Source organism: Salvia hispanica, chromosome 5 (genome assembly GCF_029641045.1).
Source record: "Salvia hispanica isolate PSC_SH4W2 chromosome 5, Shi_PSC_v1, whole genome shotgun sequence".
NCBI lineage: Eukaryota > Viridiplantae > Streptophyta > Magnoliopsida > Lamiales > Lamiaceae > Salvia > Salvia hispanica.
Window position 1 is genome coordinate 25,700,519 of NC_142696.1, and position 24,232 is coordinate 25,724,750.

Consider the following 24,232-nt stretch of genomic DNA (forward strand, 5'->3'; position numbering starts at 1 on the left):
TATCTAAACGAATATACACAAAAGTCAAATGAAGTCGTTTTTAACAAGTTTAGATTTTGGACATACATGTTGCATTTTGGAGAATACAAGGTTTATCTTATGTTTTTCACATTTTGCCGAGGCTACTATTTATATGGCTTTGGGGTAATCCCTCCGACGCTGCTGAGTTATGTTACACGAGTTTTATTTGAACTTAACTAAACCTCTACCTTGTAAAGAATAAGATAAGAAAGACAATGCATTAACTAAATGCAGCATTAGTCGCTGTGGATAGTTCTATAAATGAAATAAAAGAGCTGCAATATTGAAACAAAAGAGCTCTTTGAAGGCGAAAAAATCCGCCCTCAGCTATGATAGGCGTGAGAAAAATCAACCGTGGGATCAAACTGTGGAATGATTGCAGCAATCCTGCATTTGAGACGCAGATTTTCATCTTGAAGCTCGGCTTCCCTCCTTTTCCTCTCCTCGAGCTCCTTCACGAGCCTGATTTCTCGCTCATGGCGCTGCTGGAGCAACTGCTTGAGCTCAGCATTGATCCTTTCCAGCTTCAAGATTGACAGCTTTGCTCGTTTGCGCGCCCGTTTCCTGTTAAACCAGCTGGTCACCTGCTCCATATCCAGCCCTGTGACCCTCACCAGATCCATCTTCCTAACCTTGGTCAAGTGTTCTGACTCCTCGAATGCCAGCTTGAGAGAGTCAATCTGAAACGCGTTGAAACGATTAGCCATAGGCACAACTCCCCAACACAAATTAAAGCATCTCATGTTTAATTGTGAATGACTCCTCAAGAATATATAGGTGGTCAGTGCTCAAATCGCCAAAACACGGTGAAAATTTTTAGAAAATAGAGCTTGATTACTACTCGCAAATAGAGACAGGGGAAGGACGAATAAAATGAGGGATCATTATGGACCAATAGGATTGCTGCGATTATAATAAAGGAAGGTATAGTCTTTCATTGTAATATAGGAGACGTTAACAATTATGTGCTTTTATATATATGCAGAGTTTTGTCATTTTGAAAAAGTAACTACAATGTCAAACAATAAACTATGTGCAGAGGAAATGAACGAATGAAGTGGAATATATCAAGCCGAACGAATCTAGGCTTCTAATGCAAATTATGCAATATAGGAGATGTTAACAATTATGTACTCTCATATATGCAGATTTTTGTCAGTTTGAGGGAAACAATAAACTATACAGGAGAAACGAAGTACATATCTAGCCAAATGAATATAGGCTTTTCTAATATAATAGTACTATCAATAACTTATTTCAGCAAGCCAAAAGGCCCAAAACATAATTTAAAACGGAAAGAGTACTCATTGGGATATCTTATAGGAGTATTTTATTTCAGATTCATTTCAAGAGAAGCTATCAAAATCCATAAGAATATATCCCAACAATTTTGGAAAATAGTACCATCTTAAATCAACCTTGAATTCTCCACATTATGCTGTTCATGCATTGAGCTCATTGTATACAAATGTTCAGCCACATTATGATATTTCCACATGATTGATAACTAGAGTTAACTTGAGACACTGCAAACCTACACATATTATGTAATTTCCTCAATCCTTACTAACATACAAGAATGTGAAGCATTAAAATATGACAAGATTGGCAACAAATTTTGAAGTTGCTGTGATACTTGAAACACAATATGCTCATACAAAGGCATGTGAAACCTAGTAACCATGAATAATTTTGGAGTGGATCAAACTATGAAGAGCCTAGCACCATCAATAACTATTTCAAAATGGGAGTGATTACTAAACCACAAGCTTCTCAGTTCACACATTCATTCCAATTCATATCCACTTCCTATAATCCACACCATACACTACTCAACAAACACACATTAACTCTATAATCCACCATAAATCGAACTTCTCTTTACGTTGAATTATCGAATCTCCACAAGATAAAAGGCCATTGAAGCAAAGCAGCTATTTCAGTTCTTACTTTCCTGATTAAAAATCAAACAATAATACACACAGTAATACACATGTATGTCCAGCAACACCTCTTCCCATTATTTATTCCGAGAATATAAAGAAAGCCCTAAAAATAATTTACCATCGTGTCCAGCATAAGCTGCAAATGCCCCAAAAATCCAGTCTTCCGCCCTAGCATGTCCAATCAAACACAATCATATTTGCTGGAAACGAAGAACAGCAGCAGCAGCAGCAGCAGCAGTAGTGATATCAACTCCTACACACACTCACAGCGTGTGTGTAGATATCAGATTATCAATCCATTTCAATTACTGGAAAATTATCTCCGCCGTATTCCCCAAGCTCATCATCTCCCCCTCATTCACATGCGCATACATACACGAGTTGCCGATTAATATCTAAAAATGGAATATGAGTAGCCGAATTCGAAAAATTGGAATCTGGACTTAGGATAGTGACGAATTTCATTAGGAATTTGCTTCGGCTCAACTCGGTGAGGAGTACGCCGTCAATGGATGGTGACAATTTTATTGGGCTTTTATAAATGGGCTTGACTTTGATAGGCCATTAAAATTAGCCCATAATGACACGCAAAGTAGTTTATAAATACTCCCTCCGTCCCACAAAGATTGTCCCATTTTCCTATTTCGGTTCGTCCCACAAAGTTTGTCTCATTGCACTTTTTACCATTTTTAGTAGTGGATCTCATATTCTACTAACTCATTCCTACTCACATTTTACTATAAAACTAATATATAAAAGTAGGACCCATATTCCACCAACTTTTTCAACTCACTTTTCATTACATTTCTTAAAACTCGTGCCCGGTCAAAATGGGACAATCTTTGTGGGACGGAGGAAGTATAATTTTATGGGGTAACTGCTTTTAAAGTCACCAACTTTCCATGAATTTCAATTTTTCCCACGAACTTTAAAAAGTTCGTGTAATGTCACGAACTTTATTGTTGGTTGTCATTTTCCCATATCAGGTTTTCCGGTCTGATTCAAATTGTTCGTTGCCTATTAAGACAGTGTCCAAATTCTTTTATCTTACTATCGTTATCTTCGTCTTTGAAATAGCTTCGCGTGGGTACCTTGTACGCCTCAATCGGAACTCGGATGAAGAAGTTATGGCCATTTGATGAAGGTTGCGACCTTGTACTATCATAATGGCCATAACTTCTTCATCCGAGTTCTGATTGAGGCGTACAAGGTACCCATGCGAAGCTATTTCAAAGATGAAGGTAACGATAGTAAGATAAAAGAATTTGGACATTTTCTTAATAGGAAACGAACAGTTTGAATCAGACCGGAAAACCTGACATGGGAAAATGGCAACCGACAATAAAGTTCATGACATTACACAAACTTTTTAAAGTTCGTGGGAAAAACCAGAATTTATAGAAAATTTGTGATTTTAAAAGCAGTTACTCCTAATTTTATTGATGAGCACTTTTGTTTATTTATTAAAAGATCTTAATTCACCAAATGTTTGAATTTTGACTACAAAAGGTACATTATTAATATAAACCCAATCAATGGATAAAATCCATTGGGTTCATGTTATAGAGCAACATCTTTACCCTTGTCGTGTTAAATTCCCCAACAATGTTTCCAACATATCAATATTCACGTAGAAAAGCTCCAAGAAGATCAAATTGAACAAGTGGTAGTTTTGTAAAGTTGAAACTTCAAATATGGATATTTTGCCAATTAGAATTCCATGTCACTTAAATAGTGAACCCAACATCACATCAATTATTAAACAAGCATATCTACATAGATCAAAATTAAATAATATTGGGTCCTACGACGATACTATATGTCTATAATAATTATAGTTTGCGATTGGGAATTATTAATTTGTTATGTCGCCTGACCGACAATCTTTTATAGATTTCTCATGGATATTATGTTAATTTGTCACACTTTTTATATAGTTTTATGATACCAACTCCAAATACACGTCCATAATTGAACAACGTTAAAAATCAAGCTCTTATGGAAATGATCTTCGCAATGTAGATTCATCATTCAAGGACTATAATATTGACACTTAAATATACGAACTTTTGTCAATTTTATGATTTTAAACAAACTAAAAGTTCTACTTTATTTACTGTGATTTTGCAATTACTCCCTCCGTCCCGCTTTAGCAGTCTCATTGACTTTTCTGCACTCATTTTGTAAAAATGATAATAAATAGTTAAAGTGGAGAAATAATAAAGTAAAAAAGAGAATAATGTAGATAAGACTCTTCTCTATATTATTCTCTTTTTTACTTTATTATTTCTTCACTTTAACTATTTATTATCATTTTTACAAAACGAGTGCAGAAAAGTCAATGGAACTGCTAAAGCGGGACGGAGGGAGTATTATAGTTTCTCATAGGCAATTCCCAAATTAACACTTGAAATCTTGAACAAATTAGTAACAGATCATACTATAAATAGCAGTAGCTTGTTGCATCAGCGCCAGAATTTGCAATCATCTTAAAAATTGAGCGCGTTTAATTGTTGGTTCAATCACAGATTCAGCAGATCACTCGAGAAAGAAATCCGGAAAAAATGGGGTCTCTTTCTCTCTCATTCACCGACCCGCAAGATGAAGAAATTAACATATCTTCGCAGAAATTGGACAAACCGCATTTGCTCAATCTCTTCAAATGCCAGCAAAATTACCTCAACCATTTCTTCCACAATCTCGACATATCCCAAACCCTAGCGTTCACGGAGACTCTATTGAAGGCCGAGGGCACCATCTTCTTCTCCGGCGTCGGGAAATCGGGCTTCGTCGCGCAGAAGATCGCGCAGACGCTGGTGTCGCTCGGGATCAAATCGGCGTTCCTGTCCCCGGTCGACGCGCTCCACGGCGACATCGGCATTCTGTCGGCGGCGGATTTGCTCGTTTTGTTCAGCAAGAGCGGGAATTCGGAGGAGCTGCTGAAGCTGGTGCCGTGCGCCAAGGCGAAAGGGGTTTATTTGATCTCGGTGACGTCGGTGACGCCGAATGGGCTCACGCGGCTCTGCGATTTGAATGTGCATTTGCCGCTGGAGAGGGAATTGTGCCCCTTCGATATGGCGCCGGTGACTTCGACGGCGATCCAGATGGTTTTTGGGGATACGGTGGCGATCGCGCTTATGGGGGCCAGGAATTTGAGCAAGGAGGAGTATGCGTCGAATCATCCTGCTGGGAGGATTGGGAAGAGCTTGATTTTTAAGGTGATTTTCTTTTTTTGTACTCTGTGGATTGTGTGTGAGCTTGTAATGTGGATTTGGAGGGAAAATTCGGTGCTTTTGAAGCTTGATATGAATTGAATTCTGAGATAATTGATTTACCTTTTTACACTTAAGTTGAATGGCTGTGATTTGGTAATTTGGGGTTTAGTTTGATAAGGGTTCGATTGTGGAGAAAATTGAGTAGAATTGTGTAAATGGTACAGGAGTGTTGGTGGGATCTGTTTGTTGGGGTATGATTTCTATGAATACTGGTGGAATAAGATTCATTTTTGGTGGATCTTTTATCTGTGTCTCTGTTTCTCTGTAGTATTATGTGCAAGATGAATTTCCAAAGTTATCTTGATTCTGTTTTGGTTGTAGGTGAAGGATGTTATGAAGAAGGAAGACGAGCTTCCAGTGTGCAGGGAGCAAGATCTGATCATGGATCTGCTTGTAGAGCTGACCAGTAAAGGTTGTGGATGCCTTCTCGTTATAAACGATGAGTATCATCTGCTAGGTACTTTCACTGATGGTGACTTGCGGCGCACATTGAAAGCCAGTGGCGAGGGGATCTTCAAGCTAACTGTAGGAGAGACGTGTAGCAGGTGCATTCCTCTCCTGATTCCATAGTTTTGATTCATGATTGTATGCTTTTTAGTTGCTGTGTTTGCAATTAAAGCATCTTCTCTTGGATTTTGACATAAAGAAAAAGTGCATTTTTAGAATACAATCCATATACGTGTATTATAATCCATGCAGTTAACAAGGATCCTTAAACTTAGATTCTCATTATTAGAGGAAGCTGATCTAATGCTGACTATAGTTTTGTGTGATTTGGCGAAAACCTGATTTATGTAATCATTTATGAAGCAAACTGATGATTTATTGTAATAAGATCTAGGTGTTGGTTTCTGAGGTTAAAGGTTACTCTCATAAAAACTTAACAATTGGTGGAACAACTATCTGAGTTACTCCCTAATCAACTGACAGCCTTTTTTGGAACATGATGCTCTGTTTCTGGTCATATTTTCTTCCCTCGACCATTTAGGTAACTCGGTTTGATTCCAATATGGTTATTTCTGTCTCTTGCTTGGTGAATTTTTTGGATGAATTTAAAATTAGTTGTCTGGCAGAAGGGCAAAGAAGTGACTCGGTAATAGACCTAGGAAGAAGGCTAGTGCTGCTGTTAGTCTTCTTGCAATTTCTTGTTCTTACGCACTGTTTAACAGAGACTAGATTTTCAAGAAAAGGTTTCTAGTTCCCAGAGTCTAAACATGCTGATGTGGCAAACCTGGTTTGAAGCATAGAAACCGGCTCTAACTTCTCCCATCCTTCCTTATTAGAAGCACTTCAACTTTGTTTTGCAAGATAGATTGGTTTAGTTACTGCGATGTCCTGAATGTCTAGTGATATATTCTCAGGACCATATATATGCCGTTTCTTCTTGATATTTGATTGAGAAAGTTCAACAACTCCTATCTGTTTATTGCAGGAAGCCAAGGACCATCGGCCCAGAAGCCATGGCTGTGGAGGCAATGCAGAAGATGGAGTCTCCACCATCACCAGTGCAGTTCTTGCCAGTCATTAATGACGATAATGTCGTGACCGGTATCGTTACATTGCATGGGTTGGTCTCTGCTGGCCTGTGATTCTTCCTGGCAGTCGGCATCATCCTTCAACTCCTCCATTTGTTACTCCCTATTCATTATTATTCTTTGTATTCTTTCCCAATGAAGAAGAGGGCTGCTGACGACGACGTCGATGATTGTGCCGGTTGAAGCCTTGATGCTTGAGATTGTGTTCAAATAAAGATTGCCATAATGTTTAGATATTTGCTAGTGTTATGATGTTGTAATGTATGGTAATTTCTCTAGTGTTAGTAAAGTAGCAAAAGGGGTTTGAAAAATGTAGTTAAATGAATGCTTTTGTGCTATAATTGAGCCAACCTCTTCCCTTTGCTAACCATTTTCTTTTCATTTAATTGCTACTATTGTTAAGTTTTTGTTGACATTGTTTCATTTTTTGCAAATAATTATTTTACAGTGGTCAAATATCTCACAATATACATATGGCAGAAAAGAGAGTGTGTATAGGCAACCAAAGCTGAATTTGAGCTAAAAGAGTTTCGGTGCACAACAAAGAAAATCGAATTGCTCGAATGGGTTACAGAAGATCGATGTTTTGTTAAAGTTCTCCGTCCCAGAATTCTTCAACACTGTTGTAATCCCCATGACCTTGAATAATAAATCTATCTCCTTTCAATGCTCTTGCTTGAGGAATCGTTTGAATCTTGCAGATATCTTCATCACTTAGTTCCCAGTTGAAAATTTCAAGATTTGCCTTCATCCTCTCCTTGTTGTAGCTCTTCACTATTGGAGTTACACCTTGTTCAACTATCCATCTCAATGCCACCTTAGTATTTAATTCGAGATTCACGATTAACTAGGTAGGAAGTCAAAGACTCGATAGAAGGACTGACTCGCTAGTTATTTAAGTTAATCTATTTTTACACTACGAACTATGAGGGATAACTCACTTGTGGCACAGTCTTGTTTCTCGAAGCTGCAATTTCTTTGAGAACAGGACTTTCCATAACCGCGAGGGTGCCCCAGAACGCACCGTTTGCTCCGAGAGGAGACCAAGCCGCAACATGGATGTTCTTGTCCTTGCACAACTTCACCAACTTTTGTTGCTGCCATGCTACATTCATCTCCACCTATGATGAGTGAACAATTAGATGTCACACTTTTACACCAATTTCACTACAAAAAATATGGGCATGTTGGTACTAAACTACGGATTACCGACGAACAGACCATCGGTAACAATATCCTTTGGCAGAACCAGCAGCAATGATACTAACGGACAAGATTGTCGACGATAAAAGTATGAAAGGATTTTCGGGGGTGACGGACCTGGTCGACCGCGGGCGGAATGGTGGCGAATTCCAAGAGGTTAGAGAGTTTAACAGAGCTGAAGTTGCTGACGCCAATAGACTTGGCTAATCCCAACTTACAACACTCTTCCATGGCCTCCCAAACCTCTTTAACATTAAAATGAAGCAAGTCTTCTCCTTTTAGATTAGACACGTTGGCATCTTTCTTGATTCTTAATGGCCAGTGTATAAGGTAGAGATCCACGTAGTCTAACTTTAGATCACTGCAAATCAGTACAATATTTAATATTTTCCTATGATTTCTTAGGTTAAAATGAATGTTGTTTCAAAATTATACTAGGTGACAATTTCCAAGAGCACGAAAGTACAACATACTTTATTTATTTTGATTAAATGAATATAAATTTAAAGACCGCGTCATGGAGGATTCGAACCTGAGACCTTGACCTCAAGCATTATTAGGTGGAAGTACGTCTTATTGATTAAGTGGAAGTACGTCTCAATAGATTACATGCAACACTTGTTTTTTTTTATATACTAAAACTAGATTTTTATACTCCTTCCATTCCAAGTTAGTTGATGCATTTCTTTTGGACACGAGATTTAAGAAATTGATGTATTAAATGTTAAAGTGGAGAGAGTAGAGTATAAAAGAGATAAAAGAGAAAGCAAAATATGAAAGAGGATAAAGTTTTTATCAAAAATGTGAATGACTCAAACTATCTTTGGACTAACCAAAAACAAATATGGCTCAACTATTTTGGGACGGAGGGAGTAATAATCTATGCTATATATCTCGTGAGAACGCCATTTGAATCACGTTCTAATTTAGTCCATAAAGTTCTATTCTTTTTCATTTTAGTCATGTAGCTTGATTCCAACCCTTTGAAAATTATTATTGATGTCATTAATTTTATAAAATGAATGAAAATTATTAGTGAAGTCATTGATTTTTCTAGTTTCTATACAATTTCAAATAAAAGAATTGATCAAGCTTTAATTTATATGTAATTATTGAAAATAATGACATCAAAAACAAATAGATAAAAAAAAATAGTGATAATATGGATTAGATGAGAACAATGCTCAATTATAGATTTAACATTCAATCGTTGAAGATTTGAAGTATTGTTAATCTATTAGGTTCCAAATTTATAACCAATATGATCTTGAGGATTCCCCCAAAATAAGCCTATAGTAACATTACTAAAAAAAAGGTAAGAAGATATGAGTTAGTTTAGTACTCCTACCTAAGAGTTTGTTTGAGGGCAGGAAGCACAAGATCTGGATGAGTGTCGAACACATTAAGCTTGGACGTAACAAAGACTTCACGGCGGCTCTTGATGAGGCCGCGCTCCACCGCCTCCGCCACCGCTGCGCCGACGGCCGCCTCCGTGCCGTACATGGCGGCGGTGTCGATGTGGCGGTATCCGGCGGCGATGCCGTCGACGATGATGGCGGTGAGCTTGAAAGGAAATGGGCTAGAATTAGATTAATATGGATTAATTAATTATAGTTGGGCTATAATTATATTAGTTCATAAGCCCAACAATCATGAAACCCTAGTGACTCTTCATCTATATAATGGTTATTTATTCTCCATTGTGGGACATGAGAAATAGCGTAACATTAGAGAGAAAATACGTAAAGCTTTGTAGAGAGAATTCCTAGCATTCTTCTACGGAGCAATTGTACCGGGATAGTTCCTGCATCGGATTGGATTGCACGTGGACCTCGATAGTAGTGGATTCAACTTGCAGGATTCAATCGCAGAAGAAAACAACACAACAAGTAAGATTTAGTTCCGTTGTGTTTTACATGCTCAACTTGCAATATAATTATGAATCTAGATCTGTTATTCTTGTATGCAATTTCCGCTGCGCTCATTAGATGAATACAAGAAAACCCAACAGTGGTATCAGAGCTTAGGGCTCGATTCATAATTATTTTGTTTGCGAATTATTTGTGGATTAATTGTGATAATGTTACTGGGATAATTTTGAATTCTGGAAATGAACAACGCATGAGAAATTAGATTTCAAGTTGGAATTTTGAAATTAGATTTCAATCAAAATTTACGAAAATCTTTCTTAAACCCAAAAGTAAAATTAATGTTTTAAAATCAAAAATCTATTTTCAATTTTGTTCATTGAACATGCTGTCATGATTTTATAATGTTTGAAAGGTATTAACTTGATTTTTGAAATCAAAATTTTGTTTTTGAAGCAAAACGGGTTTCGAATTATGAAAGAAAATTATGGATTTTAGAAATACACCTATCTCCATCATATTCACTGGGAATTTAATCGCCATAGAAGGCGTGGCGCTTGGCGTCAGAGGAAGCACGAGGCTCGATCATCTTTCGGATGAGTCTGGCTGTGTTTTCTCATTCCCGACGCTGCTCCATCACCGGCCTCTCCTTAGAGGCGGCGGCTAGTTTTCTGTTGCACGAAAATCGGAGACTGTGGCTGTTCGTCATCTTGACTCTTGGAGGAGAAGATGAATTAATGGCAGCTGATGGTGGGGGTAGTAGTTAGGTTACGTTACTTTTGGAAATTGGGCTTTGCAAATTTACTTTTGGAACTGGGCCTATATTTAAAGAAATGGTTGGGCCCAATTTTTCTTCCATGCGTAACTTAATAATTCCAGTTTCATGAAATAATTCATTAGTTAGACTAATGAACTATAGTCTCAGTTATTTATTTATTAATTAGATTGATAAATTTATTTCTATATTAATTTTTGAATTAATATAATCCACATTTAATTAGAGAATAAAATTTGATTTTATTTGTTGAGCATTATTTGATATCCTATGTGATAAGCATGCTATTTGATTTATGCTTATTTATTTTAACTATAGTAGTTAGAGACCGTTTTATTGTCTGGGTAGGCGGCGCCCAGTATGTGTAGTCCGTGTTGTACTATGTCTGGGTAGGCGGCGCCCAGTATTTGTAGTCCGTGTTATACTATGTCTGGGTAGGCGGCGCCCAGTAATTGTTTGAAATTTAATATTGGATATTATATTCACATAACTAGTATCACACTTTTTCCCCATAAAATATAAGTCTTGTTTTTGAAACAAACGCATCGTCCATCATAATTGTTTGATGTTCCTAGCCTTTTCGACCACGAGTTTTACGCCAAAGCGTTTACTCTAAATCCACAAGGCCTAGGCTCATTCATAGATGCATGGTTGGCATCGTGTGATGGGGTTGACTTGCTTAAATTGTTTAGTAAAGCCAAAGCGACCTAAATAGTTTATGGATGCATATTAATTGGATTAATAAACCAAGAATTGCAAAATAGTTGTTGCAATTGGCTTAGAGGCCTACCTTGTAATATTATTGTAGTGATCAGCCAAAGCAGGGGCTGCGATGATATGGACTTGGATCTTGGACCACTAAAATTTATATTTGATATAAATTCGTATTTTATGTTTGGGGGACATAATATATGTTAAAATTAGTGGGAGCTAATCTATACAATAAACTCTTGTTTGATTAGAGATACGAATGTGATCTTTGTATGCTTTTCTAATTTACTTTTCATTGTATTTTTCTGTTCAGATAAAATGTCAAACTTGACTTACAAGTGTTTGATGGAAACACATAAGTTGACTGGGTCAAATTTCACGGATTGGCTCCGTTGTTTGCGCTTGGTGCTAAGGCATGACAAAATTGATTATGTCTTGGACAAACCAATTGGTGTCGTTCCCAGTAAGGAATCTTCTGAGTTTGCTACGTTTGACGCAGCTGCTCATGAGAAACATGTTGAAAATGCAAATGATGCTCAGTGCATCATGTTGTCATCCATGAGTTTGGAACTTCAAAGACAACATGAGCACATGCTTCCATATGAGATGGTTAAACACTTGGAGAGTTTGTATGCTTCACAAGCTCAAACTATGGAGTATGAGATACTTCGCGATCTGTTCAAGTGCAAGCTTCATGATGGAGGCAAGGTTTCTGAGCATGTGCTGAAAATGATTGGTTTGATTGAGAGGTTAGCATCGATTGGAACGGTGCTTCCCGCAAATGTCTCAACAAATCTAATTCTTCAGTCTCTTCCTAGTAGTTTTGAGAATTTCATTGTGAATTTCAACATGAACAACACGAAGGTTGGGCTGCCAGAGTTGCACAACATGCTTAAGACTTATGAGTCTTCCACTACTAAGGTAAAATCTGTGCTCATGGTGAGCTCTTCTGCGAAGTCTTCCAAAGGGAAGAATAAGCAGCAACAGAAGAAGAAAACATCTAAGGATGCTGTTCTAAAGCCTAAGAGTGGAGGGGCTAAGAAGAAGTCGAAGTTATCAAAGGATGAGTGTCTTTTCTGTCATGAAAAGGGACACTGGAAGAGAGACTGCCCAAAATTCAAGGCACAAGGTGCAGAAAGTGGGAGCTCAGGTATGTTTGTCATTGAGATAAATATGTCTATGAATAAATCACAATCTTGGGTATTAGATACAGCTTGTGGCTCACACATTTGTAATAATGTGCAGGGTCTAAGTGACTGCAAGAAAGTGAGGCTTGGGGAAGTTGATTTGCGTGTTGGGAATGGAGCAAGAGTTGCTGCCGAATGCGTGGGGACTTACAGATTGGATCTTCCCTCAGGACATAGACTAGAATTGTTCAATTGTTATTTCGTTCCAGTTATTTCTAAGAATATTATTTCCATTCCGATGTTAGACATTGAAGGTTTTTCCTTCCATTTTGCAAACAGCAGATGCTCGTTTTCTTTTAATGGATTGTTTTATGGAAATGCCGCTCTTGAAAATGGATTATATATGCTTGAATACAAACGAAATATTCTCAATGTGCAAAACAAAAGACCTAAGCTATGTAATACGAATAATGCAACTTATCTATGGCATTGCAGACTTGGTCATATTAATGAGAAAAGAATAGCAAGATTGAGAAAGTTAGACTATCTCACTTCATTTGATTTAGAATCATACGGAGCTTGTGAATTCTGTCTCAAAGAAAAAATGACAAGTAAACCATTTTCTGGGAAAGGGATGCGTGCTAAGGATTTGCTAGAGTTAATTCACACAGATGTGTGTGGACCGTTTCCAACTCAAGCAAGAGGTGGTTATTCGTACTTCATAACTTTTACTGATGATTTGTCAAGGTATGGATATGTGTATCTTATGAAACATAAATCCGAGGCCTTCGAGAAATTTAAAGAGTTTAAGTGTGAAGTTGAGAAACAACTTGGGAAAAGTATCAAGACTCTTCGATCAGATCGAGGAGGGGAATACTTGAGCCGGGAATTTCTTGATTACTTGAAGTCACATGGAATCCAGTCAGACTGGACACCTCCTGGTACACCTCAAATGAATGGAGTATCTGAAAGGAGAAATCGAACATTATTAGATATGGTTCGATCCATGATGAGCTTCGCCAGTCTCCCTTTATTCCTATGGGGCCATGCCTTACTAACGGCTATTTACATTCTAAATAGGGTTCCCTCTAAATCAGTTGAGAAAACACCATATGAGTTATGGTGTGGCAAGAAAGCAAGTCTTAACCATATCCGGACCTGGGGTTGTCCAGCTTTTGTTAAGAAAATGATGACTGATAAATTGGAAACTAAAAGTGAGAAATGTTATTTTGTGGGATATCCTAAAGAAACTAAAGGATATGAGTTCTACTGCCCTGGAGATCACAAGGTGATAATCTCTAGGAATGTGACGTTTCTTGAAGACAGTTACGTCTCCAAGGAACAAGGTCAAAATATAGTAGATCTTGAAGAAATTCAAGAACCACAAGATAACATTGAGGATGGGGGATCATCCACTGGATTGGACAATAACTCAGTGGAAGTTTTTGATGATCTATTGGGAGGGGAAATTACTCTTAGAGAGGACCTTAGAGAGACTCTCGAGGGACCACCTCAAGACAATGAGATGCATCAAAGACAAGATAATGCAATAGTTGCATCACCTCCACCTCAAGAAGATCATAGTGATATTCCTGAACCTTCTCACATACAGAATGAACAGCCTGATCCAGAGCAAAACCAACTCAATAGGCCTAGAAGGACTCGTCGTCCACCTGAGAGACTAAATCTAATGGTTGAGAACCAAGATGATGAAGTTGATTTAGATGACGATGAGCCTAAGACCTATGCCGAGGCGGTGTCAGACACCGATCGAGAGAAGTGGCTAGAAGCCTTGATATCTGAAATGGACTCGATGTACTTCAACTTAGTCTGGGAACTAGTTGACTTGCCAGATGGGGTTTACCCTATAGGCTGCAAATGGATCTTCAAAAAGAAGAGAGATGCAGATGGCAAAGTACAAACCTACAAGGCTAGGTTAGTGGCAAAGGGTTATAGTCAGCGCGAAGGCATTGACTATGATGAAACCTTTTCGCCAGTTGCTAAGATCAAGTCCATTAGGATATTACTTGCAATTGCTGCATACTACAATTTTGATATTTGGCAAATGGATGTCAAAACCGCATTTCTCAATGGAGAATTAGAAGGCGATGTCTATATGACACAACCTGAAGGTTTTGTATCGAAAGAAAGGCCGAATGCAGTGTGCAAGCTAAAGAAGTCCATTTATGGACTTAAGCAAGCTTCGAGGAGTTGGAATATTTGTTTTGACAGAACAATCAAATCGTTTGGTTTTGTCAGAAGCAAAGAGGATCCATGTGTTTATAGTAAACGCGAAAATGGAAACGTCGTATACCTTATCATATATGTTGATGACATCTTGATTATGGGAAGCGATCGTTCCATGATGCAATCCGTGAAAGAGTGGTTGTCTAGATCCTTTATGATGAAGGATCTGGGTGATGCTTCCTATATCCTTGGAATTAAGATCTATCGAGATAGACCAAATAGGATGTTGGGATTATCACAATCCACATACATAGACAAGTTGTTAAGGCGCTTCTCAATGGAGAATTCTAAGAAAGGTTTTCTTCCTATGGGACATGACATTGTATTGTCAAAGAAGGATTGTCCTTCTAATGACAAAGAAAGAGACAACATGAAGAAGATTCCATATGCTTCGGCTATAGGATCTATTATGTATGCCATGATATCTACTAGGCCAGATGTGGCCTATGCGCTTAGCATGACAGGCAGATTTCAGCAAAATCCCGGTGAGGAACATTGGAAAACTGTTAAGACTATTCTTAAGTACCTTAGAAGGACTAAAGAATATTTCTTAGTCTATGGTGGACAACCAGAGTTATCAGTTACTGGGTATACTGATGCTAGTTTCCAAACAGACCATGACGACTATAAGTCTCAGTCTGGATATGTTTTTATCCTCAATGGTGGAGCAGTGAGTTGGAATAGTTCCAAACAAGGTACAACTGCCGATTCCACCACCGAAGCCGAGTATATTGCTGCATCTGAAGCTGCCAAAGAAGCTGTTGCTTTGTTAGAGTTCGTTAAGGAACTGGGTGTTGTTCCGAGTGCCAGTAGTGCAATACCTTTGTACTGTGACAACACTGGTGCTGTTGCGCAAGCAAAAGAACCCAGAGCTACGAACAGGAACAAGCATGTTCCTAGAAGATATCATCTGATCAGAGAAATAATTGAAAGAGGCGACATAAAATTAGAAAGAGTACCCACTGATGATAATTTAGCTGATCCTTTCACTAAACCGTTATGTATAGCAAAACACAACAAGCACTTTGAGAGCTTAGGTGTTAAGCATGTTGGTAGATGGCTTTGAATCAGTGGGAGTTGAAGTTTTATATGTCTTAGAAACATTTTGTATTGAGACATTATTACTTGATCACATTCTATGAAAATTTTATTTTCTATGGGTTTTGTGCACTTATTGGAATAATTGTTTAAATGTTTGTCTTTATTCTAAATATTTGTTCCCTTGAATTGTGACTGTCGTTAATGGGGTGAGACATTAATGATATAGTATAATTCTAAAATAGCCCTAACCAATGATCATCAAGAATGGGATATTGATGATATGTTATAGGTTAGCATGGGGTTTGCATCACATTCTTCGAGAATGTAGTTGTTCTCACAGCTATGAGATATTTGATACTCGTGATGGACACATGGTATACTTTGGAGAGTATTGGTATACCCTACTATTAAACTGTTTTGTTAAGTGTCTACAGTTTATTAGTGCATGAAGTATGTAATAGTCCTTGGATCTGAGGTCATTACACATTTTGTTTGTTGAGTGGTGTGCTTTGATCTTGTCCAACGCTTTGCCTCCCAAAGGAGGATTGAGACACGGACCTGTGTTGGGTATATCATAAGATAAATGAAAATGGTAGTTGAGCCAAGATTGAGATTCATTCCTCGATTAGAATTTCGAGAGAACACTCAAATTCTCTATATTACTTGACCACTAAGTCATTGGCCAATGCGAAAGATATATTCAATTAAAGTAATTGAATATGATCTAATGGGTCATTTAATAAAGATGAGATAAAGTGATTGAGCTATTTGGATGACACATAGCAAATCTTAGGCTCAATCGGGTGGTTCGTGAATGAAAGGATATTACTATAAACTTTATGTAAAGGCTTGTTTACCGAATTCACGTAAACGTCCTTCATATATCGAGCTACGCTGCCAACGCAGTCTAGGAGTTTTGTGCAGACTTCGATTAGATCGTCGTCGATAATGAGGGCCTAAAGGGTCACACTATAAGTGTATTTTGATCCGCTCAAGGGTACAAAGTTGGAACTGCGTATTATATCTAATGCTAGTCCAAGTGGGAGATTGAAAGGAAATGGGCTAGAATTAGATTAATATGGATTAATTAATTATAGTTGGGCTATAATTATATTAGTTCATAAGCCCAACAATCATGAAACCCTAGTGACTCTTCATCTATATAATGGTTATTTATTCTCCATTGTGGGACATGAGAAATAGCGTAACATTAGAGAGAAAATACGTAAAGCTTTGTAGAGAGAATTCCTAGCATTCTTCTACGGAGCAATTGTACCGGGATAGTTCCTGCATCGGATTGGATTGCACGTGGACCTCGATAGTAGTGGATTCAACTTGCAGGATTCAATCGCAGAAGAAAACAACACAACAAGTAAGATTTAGTTCCGTTGTGTTTTACATGCTCAACTTGCAATATAATTATGAATCTAGATCTGTTATTCTTGTATGCAATTTCCGCTGCGCTCATTAGATGAATACAAGAAAACCCAACAGAGCTCGTGTGCCGGCGGAGATGGAGGCGAGCCGGTGCCGAATCCCAGCGCCGGCATCTTATAGCCGGAATTCAACACTATTTCACCAACGACCATCTCTCTTCTTGTTCTTGATAATTATTATTGCTACAGCAAGTCAACGGTTTTTTTGGGGAGCTTTTGTTTGATACTCCTAGCATGTAGTAATAGAATAACCAAAATTATTTAATTACTACTATTAATCTTGGCCGACATTATTGACAATCACCCACAATTTGGTTTTATATAAATGTATATATATAGTTACACAAAGGCTTTGACATTTAATCACCCACATGGGTCTGGGTAATTGGAGGATCGCGTATGGCTGTAGGTGCTCCGAAAGTAGAGGGACAAATATGCTGACAAAGCAAACAACGACCACCTAAAATGCTCGGTATATTTAGTTTTATATATTACTTCCTCCTTTTCTTTCTGAGCATTTTGGTGCTCGGTAAACAGTGTTTTTTTTTTTTTTGCAGTGACCTGAAAAGGTTAAATCTATTAATGTAGGAATCGTGGGGATCCTAGGAATGTTTTGGAGTTGCCTTACCTTATATGATGTTGAAATAACAATGCGTGTAACTATTTTTGGAGTTACACCTTGTTCAACTATCCATCTCAATGCCACCTTGATCCGAGATTCACGAGTTAATTAGTTAGGAATGAAGAAAAATATCAGATGGTAATGAATAAAGAGAGATATCAGATAGCCAAAACATAGAAGCTGTGTATACCTTACAATATACTACTAACAAACAAACAAATGGAGTAAATCAGAACGAAGAGTAATATATATACATGGCATGCAATATTTAACTATACTAGCAAAAAAGTAATATTATGGACTTCAATTCAACGTGACAACACAATCCACATGATAATGGGCTGAGTCTCGGTCCAATAATAATAAACGGACCTCAAGTCCGGTAGAATTATGAGAAGTGGGCTAGCCCATTATTCCCAACACTTAAAAGCTAATCTATTTTGATACTTCTAAATCTAAGTGAGTAGTAGTGCTAAATTTTAATGAATAGTTCGAGAACATATCCTATAATATTCTTTAAGAAAAGATCAAATGAAAAGGAGCATCAATTGTTTTTGTCATTAGGTATGTGCAAACATCAAATTAAAGACAACTTTACAAAACAAATGCTACTTCACGGATGCAATTTTAAAATATAGGTTGATGTTGTGTCAAGGTTGAATCCATATATTGAAAATAACGTTACTAACAAAGGGCAACCAAACCTAAACCTATTCCTACAAAAAGTAAATATTTCCATTTTGGAAGATAATAGTTGGAATGAAGGGACGGAATCGTTACACACATGCATGTGTTTGCTAAAATTCATTTACGCTTAAACAGGTCACACATTCGAATTTCATTGAAATTTTTTGTATCTCTTAAAAAAGTAAACATTTAATCAAATATATTAGAAAGTTAGTAATAAATTGTCTTATCAATAACGAATAAACCAAGACATTGAACATGCACATAACCGCGTTGATATTATCAATCACTTAAATATTTTGAATTAAATAAAAGAGTTCGAGCCGTCAAAAGATTCATTGAGAATCATCATAGATAAATGTATACTATTAAAAAAAATTGAGCAAAATATTTAAAAATGATATGGTAGAGGCATGGACACATCCTTTGTTTCTATCGAATTCCTAATCGATCGCTCCTCATTATTTAAAAAAAAGAGTTGTAATTTAATCACCAACCACACGTAGAATTATCTTAGAAAAATAATTAATAGAAAATACACATTTCCCAACTGAGGACCACTCATGAGGACCGCATGTATGGCAAGAAAACAAGATAGGAGTACTACTTACTAAAATATTTGATTTTCGTACTCCTTGACTTTATATTTATGTTCTTTAAGCTTTCAGCAATGCAAAATAGGATTTTGATCTATGCCCATTTTAATATAAAAATACAGAATCAAACATATGGAGGTCATTTTTAGGTTATCGTAAACTTATTTTTATGTCATTATTATAAGGATGATATAAAAGGATCTTAAAATGACCTCAACCCCAAAGTTTATAATATGACCTAAAACTGCTTTATAATAACCCTCCGTGTTTTTCTTTAATTATTGACTATTAGATTGTCAAATCTCATAGTCATGATTTGGTCTGGATTTTGTATTGGGATCAATTTTTGTATTGATCATTTTCCATACAAAATATAATCAAAATATATTTATCATATTATTTAATTTAATTTCTTTGAGAATAGCCACGTTTAAGAGTTTCACAACAATTTAACTAGTTATAAATCGAACAAAATTCGAAGAAAATTATCAAATTTCAAGCAATGTATTTTGTGTGCGGGAAAAGACATTGCTTATGTCTCGCCCAAATCTTTATTTTACGACATCTTTCAACAAATAAGGAAAAAATTTCAGTCTATATTTTGGTGTTTTGACTTTTGAGTACTAGGAAATTTTCACATATAATTAATATTCATTGGACGTATTTATCTAGGTGGAGATGGATTGCGTATTTGCTTCGATCAATTCAACTATAGAACCAAGAGTATTAAACTGTTACACTGTACTACTATAAATCTGCCTAATTTTAGTTGACATCAGTTCCCGTTCCAACTCATCTCTTTAATTCACTTGAGCAATTTCCAATATTTTTACATATCACATGATCAAAGCATATATTAGAAAAACTGAAATATTATAATTCAGATAGTTATGGGCCTATGGAATTATCTTCCATAAGAGAATATTGCATAATAATGGAGAGATTTTGTACAATATAAAGAAAAAAAATGTTTCCTCGGCACAAATGATGTCAGATGACACCAGCAAATCGACGACGACACCTCTTTTTTTAGTATACGACTCTGATTTCCTATATCTGTTGTATAGCCAAAAAGAAAGTCTTATACTACTAGTAAATGATTTAAGGAAACCAAATGACATGATTGACATGAATCTATAGTTTAACAAACTATGATTATAAAAAAGAAGCTTGTTCACAAGTTAAGGATGGGGAAAATGCTCAAAATACTTAACTTATTATATCATCAAAAATATTAAATTTTCGCTATATCGTGATGGTGATTTTTGATAAGGTATACCGAAAGATTTTGCTACAGCGATGATATGAATTTTCATATACCGCACCATACTGAAATTTTGGTATATACCGTAATTTACATTATACTGTTCATATACCAGCATCAATATATAAGGTTATACTCCCTCTGATCCGTCCGTGAAATGTTGTCTAGTTTTGCCATTTCGGTCCGTCCGTGAAATGTTGTCCATTTTATTTTTTTATCCATTTTTGGTAAATGACCATACTTTCAACTAACTCATTACACTCGCATCCTATTATAAAACCAATATATAATACTCCCTCCGTCCCACTTAAAATGCAACATTTGAGAATCGGCACGGGATTTTATGTAGTGTTGTTTTGTGAGTTAATGAAGAGAGAGTAAAGTAAGAGAGATGAAAAAGTAGAGATAGAGTTGTTTCCATTTAAGGAAACGTTTCATTTTTAATGGGACAACCAAAAAAGGAAAACGTTGCATTTTTAATGGGACAGAGGGAGTATGAAACTTACATTCCACTAACTTTTTCCACTAACTTTTTCTTCTCATTTCTTAAAACTCGTGCCAAGTCAAACTTAGACAATATTTCGCGGACGGAGGGAGTATAACAGTACTACCTCCGTCCTTTAAAAATAGAAACTACATCACGTATTAATATAAATTTTCTATTTTAGAAAATATTTTTCTTTGTAATGAGGTGAGACTCATTCTGCACTAATAAATTTTAATTACTTTTTCTTTCCATCTCTCTTTTACTTTACCAATTGTACATTAAAATCTGTGTGATTTCAAATGAATCTATTTTAAAAGACGGAAGAAGTATAACGGAGATGTGGTATACCGTAATAAAATTTGGTATATATCGTAAAATTATGACGTACCAAATTTTTGTACGACATACCGAAAATACGGTACCGTAGTGGTATAGAAATTGACCGTTCCAAAAATTCAAAATTCTAAAATTTTCGGTAAGATAAATGGATGGTATTCTTTATACTAAATTTTTTGTATGGCATGTGTTATGGCCGTTTCGGTACTGTATAGTGTATGTATATTGTACCCACCCATCTCTTAGGGGTTAATAATGTAATATTTGAGTATATTGGGCCCTTCGCCGTTGTCGCCGGCCGAAGTTCAGGGACCAAACCACAAAATCTGATTTTTAATTTCGATATTCAAACGCCAATCACATGCTCTCTTATCTTTTATTCCACCTGTCGCTCTCATCTTCCAATTTCTAATTTAATTATTTCCCCAAATAAAATACTCGCATTTAACAAATGGATTTGAATAGATAGACAATTGTCCCAAGATAAAATGTAAATAATTATGCAACTTGACAATTGTAATTGCATGATCATCAGCTTTCTTTATTTTAAATTGTAAACTTTAACTTTAGGTTTTATATATTATTCAAATGTACTATTCACATGTACTACATTTTGATATCACTGTACTACGGATGTTTTAAAGATATTTTATATTTATTGACGTACAGAGTAAACGAGTCTAATCTGATCCGGTCTTAGATCTAACATAATTCAAGTTTAGTCTAATATAAAAGAAAATGACAACTTTTCTTTATTTAAACAATAACTAATTTTATTAAGAAATTTTCCAATAGCCGCTATGTTTGTGTTTCTTATTCATAAAAATAATAATTTTATAAATAATAGTCACTTATTATCATTATTACTTTTTTTTATCATAACAACACTAACATTTAAAGATACAATGCTTATTTATTTGTCTCTTGGACTTGGATCAAATACATTTTTCTTTAAATATATTATTGTCTCTATCAAATATATATGGGGAGGAGAGCATCTTCATGTGCTTAAAAAACTATGAAGATTTTCTGTGAAATTCCAAGCAATAGACACCTACTATGTGAATACATAGACAATCCCTCCTTTCTCAACACAAAAAGATAAAATTTAGATAAATTTACTAGTAGTGTTTATGTTTTTTTATGTGGGGGTGTCTCGTTAAATATTACTCCACTACTTGTGCTAGTATTTTATAATGCATTCTATTCATGTGGGCTGGACAGTGGATTTCATTCAATTATTGTAGGTTGACCAAATGATTAACTTATTTCATTTCATTTCTATATGCTTTTTCGTCACGGGTGATGGCTTGTTGAATCTTGAACATGGCTTTTATTCAATTTGGAACTATTTTTAGTTTTGAGGATATTCATTATTTTGAATGAAAGATGTAAAACAATATGGTGTTATGTCAATTCAAAATTATTGTTTTTCACAACTTTTGTGTGATGAGAGCCATGACACATTTATCATTTTTCTCGTACTCCCTCCGTCCCAACTAAGTTGAGTCGTATTTCTTTTTAGGACGTCCCAACAAAGTTGAGTCATTTCCTTTTTTTATACAAAAACAAAACATCCAATTAATTTTATTTTATTTCATCATTTACTTTACTCTCTTTTATTTCTCAAACTTTTTTTATCTCTCCTATTTAATTTTACTTTTTATTTAATCTATTAATCTTTGTGCCTAAAAATTTTGGACCAACTTAGTTGGGATGGAGAGAATAATGATAAGAAAAACACTTAGGGTGTCTCCGGTGGCGCCCCTCCTACTAGGACCTCCACTAGCCCTTCCCACAAAAACTGCATGCCACGTCAGCACTAGCCCTTCCCATTCCACTGCCACATCACTAGCCCTTCCCACTGCACTAGGACTTCCCGCAATAAAATTAATAAATTCACAATTAAAATTTAAATTTACGGAATTAAAATTTACAGAATTAAAATTTCGACACGAGCCGTATTTATAGATTTTTTTTTTTTTTTAAATAAAAATAAAAATTCGGTGGGACGTCCTACCCACGCTATAGTGGCGCCCGTCAGGTAGGACGTCGAGCTGAGGAGCGAGGACCTGGGACGGGCGTGGGCGCCCCTCTCGGTCGCCCGTCGGCGACGTCCGACACGCCCTTCCCGCTCCCTACGGCGGACGTCCGGTCGGACGTCGCCGACGGGCGACCGGGAGGAGCGCCGGTGGAGATACCCTCAGGACCACTAAAAAGTGGGGGCCTTGTTTATGCACATAAGATCATGGTTCACATGACTAATATATCAAGTGGAAAAGGCGTCTCCATGTAGTACATTCACTAACCAATTAACACTAGTTTTGATTTTAACATGTTCAAAATGAATAAGATTAGATATTTAGAATAGGGTTATTTGCCTCTAAATATATGAACTTTCACAATTTTTTGATTTTTCCCCCAAACTTTATTTTTTGAATATAAATGCATGAACTTTAGAATTTTCATGTTTTTCCCCAAATTAAAAAATCAAAGCTGACGTGGCAAATTAAGACTTATGTGGCAGTTGTAATTTTGATTAAATAATTTAAATAACTAAAATATTTAAAAATAAAATTCAGTGTCATCATCTTCTTCACCTATTTCTCTCATTTCTCTTCCTCTATGGAATCCGACTGCCGGAAGATGAGCATATCGTAGGGATAAGAGGAGCGATGGCAGCAGGGGAAATCCGGCAGCTGAGAAATTGCCGGAAAGTGAGGCCGGCCTTCGATGTAACGGCGCAGATCTCCCATCCCGTATTCATCTTCCATTTTCGGAGACGTATAAGATACTCCAACAAATAGGGGTCTGCTCAAATATGGAAGAGAAAGTTCACTGGAGCCATTAAGAAATAGAAGAGAAATGAAAACACGAGGAGAAAGAAAAAGGGGACAGAGGTGGAGTGAGGAAGATGATTACATGGATTTTTTTTGTTTTTTTAGTTATTCAAATGAAAATTACAACTGCCACATAAGCCTTAATTTGCCACATCAGCCTCGATTTTTCAATTTGGGGAAAAACTAAAAAACTCTAAAGTTGATGCATTTATATT

At 36.4% G+C, this 24,232-nt stretch overlaps 3 protein-coding genes and 1 pseudogene across 3 annotated transcripts; 2 read left to right on the forward strand and 2 right to left on the reverse strand.

Annotated features, from left to right (window-relative positions):
- Positions 1-220: 220 nt before the first annotated feature.
- LOC125187648 (uncharacterized) lies at positions 221-2,459 on the reverse strand. Its single transcript, XM_048084276.2, has 2 exons — positions 2,086-2,459; positions 221-701 (listed from the first exon to the last, which is right to left on the reverse strand). The coding sequence occupies exons 1-2, from the start codon at positions 2,140-2,142 to the stop codon at positions 345-347; spliced, it is 414 nt and encodes a 137-aa protein (XP_047940233.1). The 5' UTR covers positions 2,143-2,459; the 3' UTR covers positions 221-344.
- Positions 2,460-4,390: 1,931 nt separating this feature from the next.
- Positions 4,391-7,144, forward strand: LOC125189193 (putative arabinose 5-phosphate isomerase). The gene is made up of 3 exons (XM_048086459.2): positions 4,391-5,185; positions 5,564-5,787; positions 6,675-7,144. The coding sequence occupies exons 1-3, from the start codon at positions 4,532-4,534 to the stop codon at positions 6,829-6,831; spliced, it is 1,035 nt and encodes a 344-aa protein (XP_047942416.2). The 5' UTR covers positions 4,391-4,531; the 3' UTR covers positions 6,832-7,144.
- A 107-nt stretch (positions 7,145-7,251) lies between these two features.
- Positions 7,252-17,474, reverse strand: LOC125189194 (rhazimal reductase 1-like). The gene is made up of 5 exons (XM_048086460.2): positions 17,243-17,474; positions 9,329-9,540; positions 8,098-8,341; positions 7,719-7,898; positions 7,252-7,594 (listed from the first exon to the last, which is right to left on the reverse strand). The coding sequence occupies exons 1-5, from the start codon at positions 17,336-17,338 to the stop codon at positions 7,367-7,369; spliced, it is 960 nt and encodes a 319-aa protein (XP_047942417.2). The 5' UTR covers positions 17,339-17,474; the 3' UTR covers positions 7,252-7,366.
- On the forward strand, positions 15,079-15,774 carry LOC125189418 (secreted RxLR effector protein 161 pseudogene; annotated as a pseudogene).
- Positions 17,475-24,232: the final 6,758 nt, after the last annotated feature.

What these genes read in the sequence shown, in the direction of transcription:
- LOC125187648 (XM_048084276.2), bottom strand. Translation starts at nt 2,142, where the DNA reads ATGCTAGGGCGGAAGACTGGATTTTTGGGGCATTTGCAGCTTATGCTG. An exon ending in AGCTTATGCTGGACACGATG is followed by an intron (nt 702 to 2,085) that starts GTAAATTATTTT and finishes AACGCGTTTCAG; the next exon opens with ATTGACTCTCTCAAGCTGGC.
- LOC125189193 (XM_048086459.2), top strand. Translation starts at nt 4,532, where the DNA reads ATGGGGTCTCTTTCTCTCTCATTCACCGACCCGCAAGATGAAGAAATT. An exon ending in GGAAGAGCTTGATTTTTAAG is followed by an intron (nt 5,186 to 5,563) that starts GTGATTTTCTTT and finishes TTTTGGTTGTAG; the next exon opens with GTGAAGGATGTTATGAAGAA. An exon ending in GTAGGAGAGACGTGTAGCAG is followed by an intron (nt 5,788 to 6,674) that starts GTGCATTCCTCT and finishes TGTTTATTGCAG; the next exon opens with GAAGCCAAGGACCATCGGCC.
- LOC125189194 (XM_048086460.2), bottom strand. Translation starts at nt 17,338, where the DNA reads ATGGTCGTTGGTGAAATAGTGTTGAATTCCGGCTATAAGATGCCGGCG. An exon ending in TTCCGCCCGCGGTCGACCAG is followed by an intron (nt 7,899 to 8,097) that starts GTCCGTCACCCC and finishes CACTCATCATAG; the next exon opens with GTGGAGATGAATGTAGCATG. An exon ending in GAAACAAGACTGTGCCACAA is followed by an intron (nt 7,595 to 7,718) that starts GTGAGTTATCCC and finishes TTAAATACTAAG; the next exon opens with GTGGCATTGAGATGGATAGT.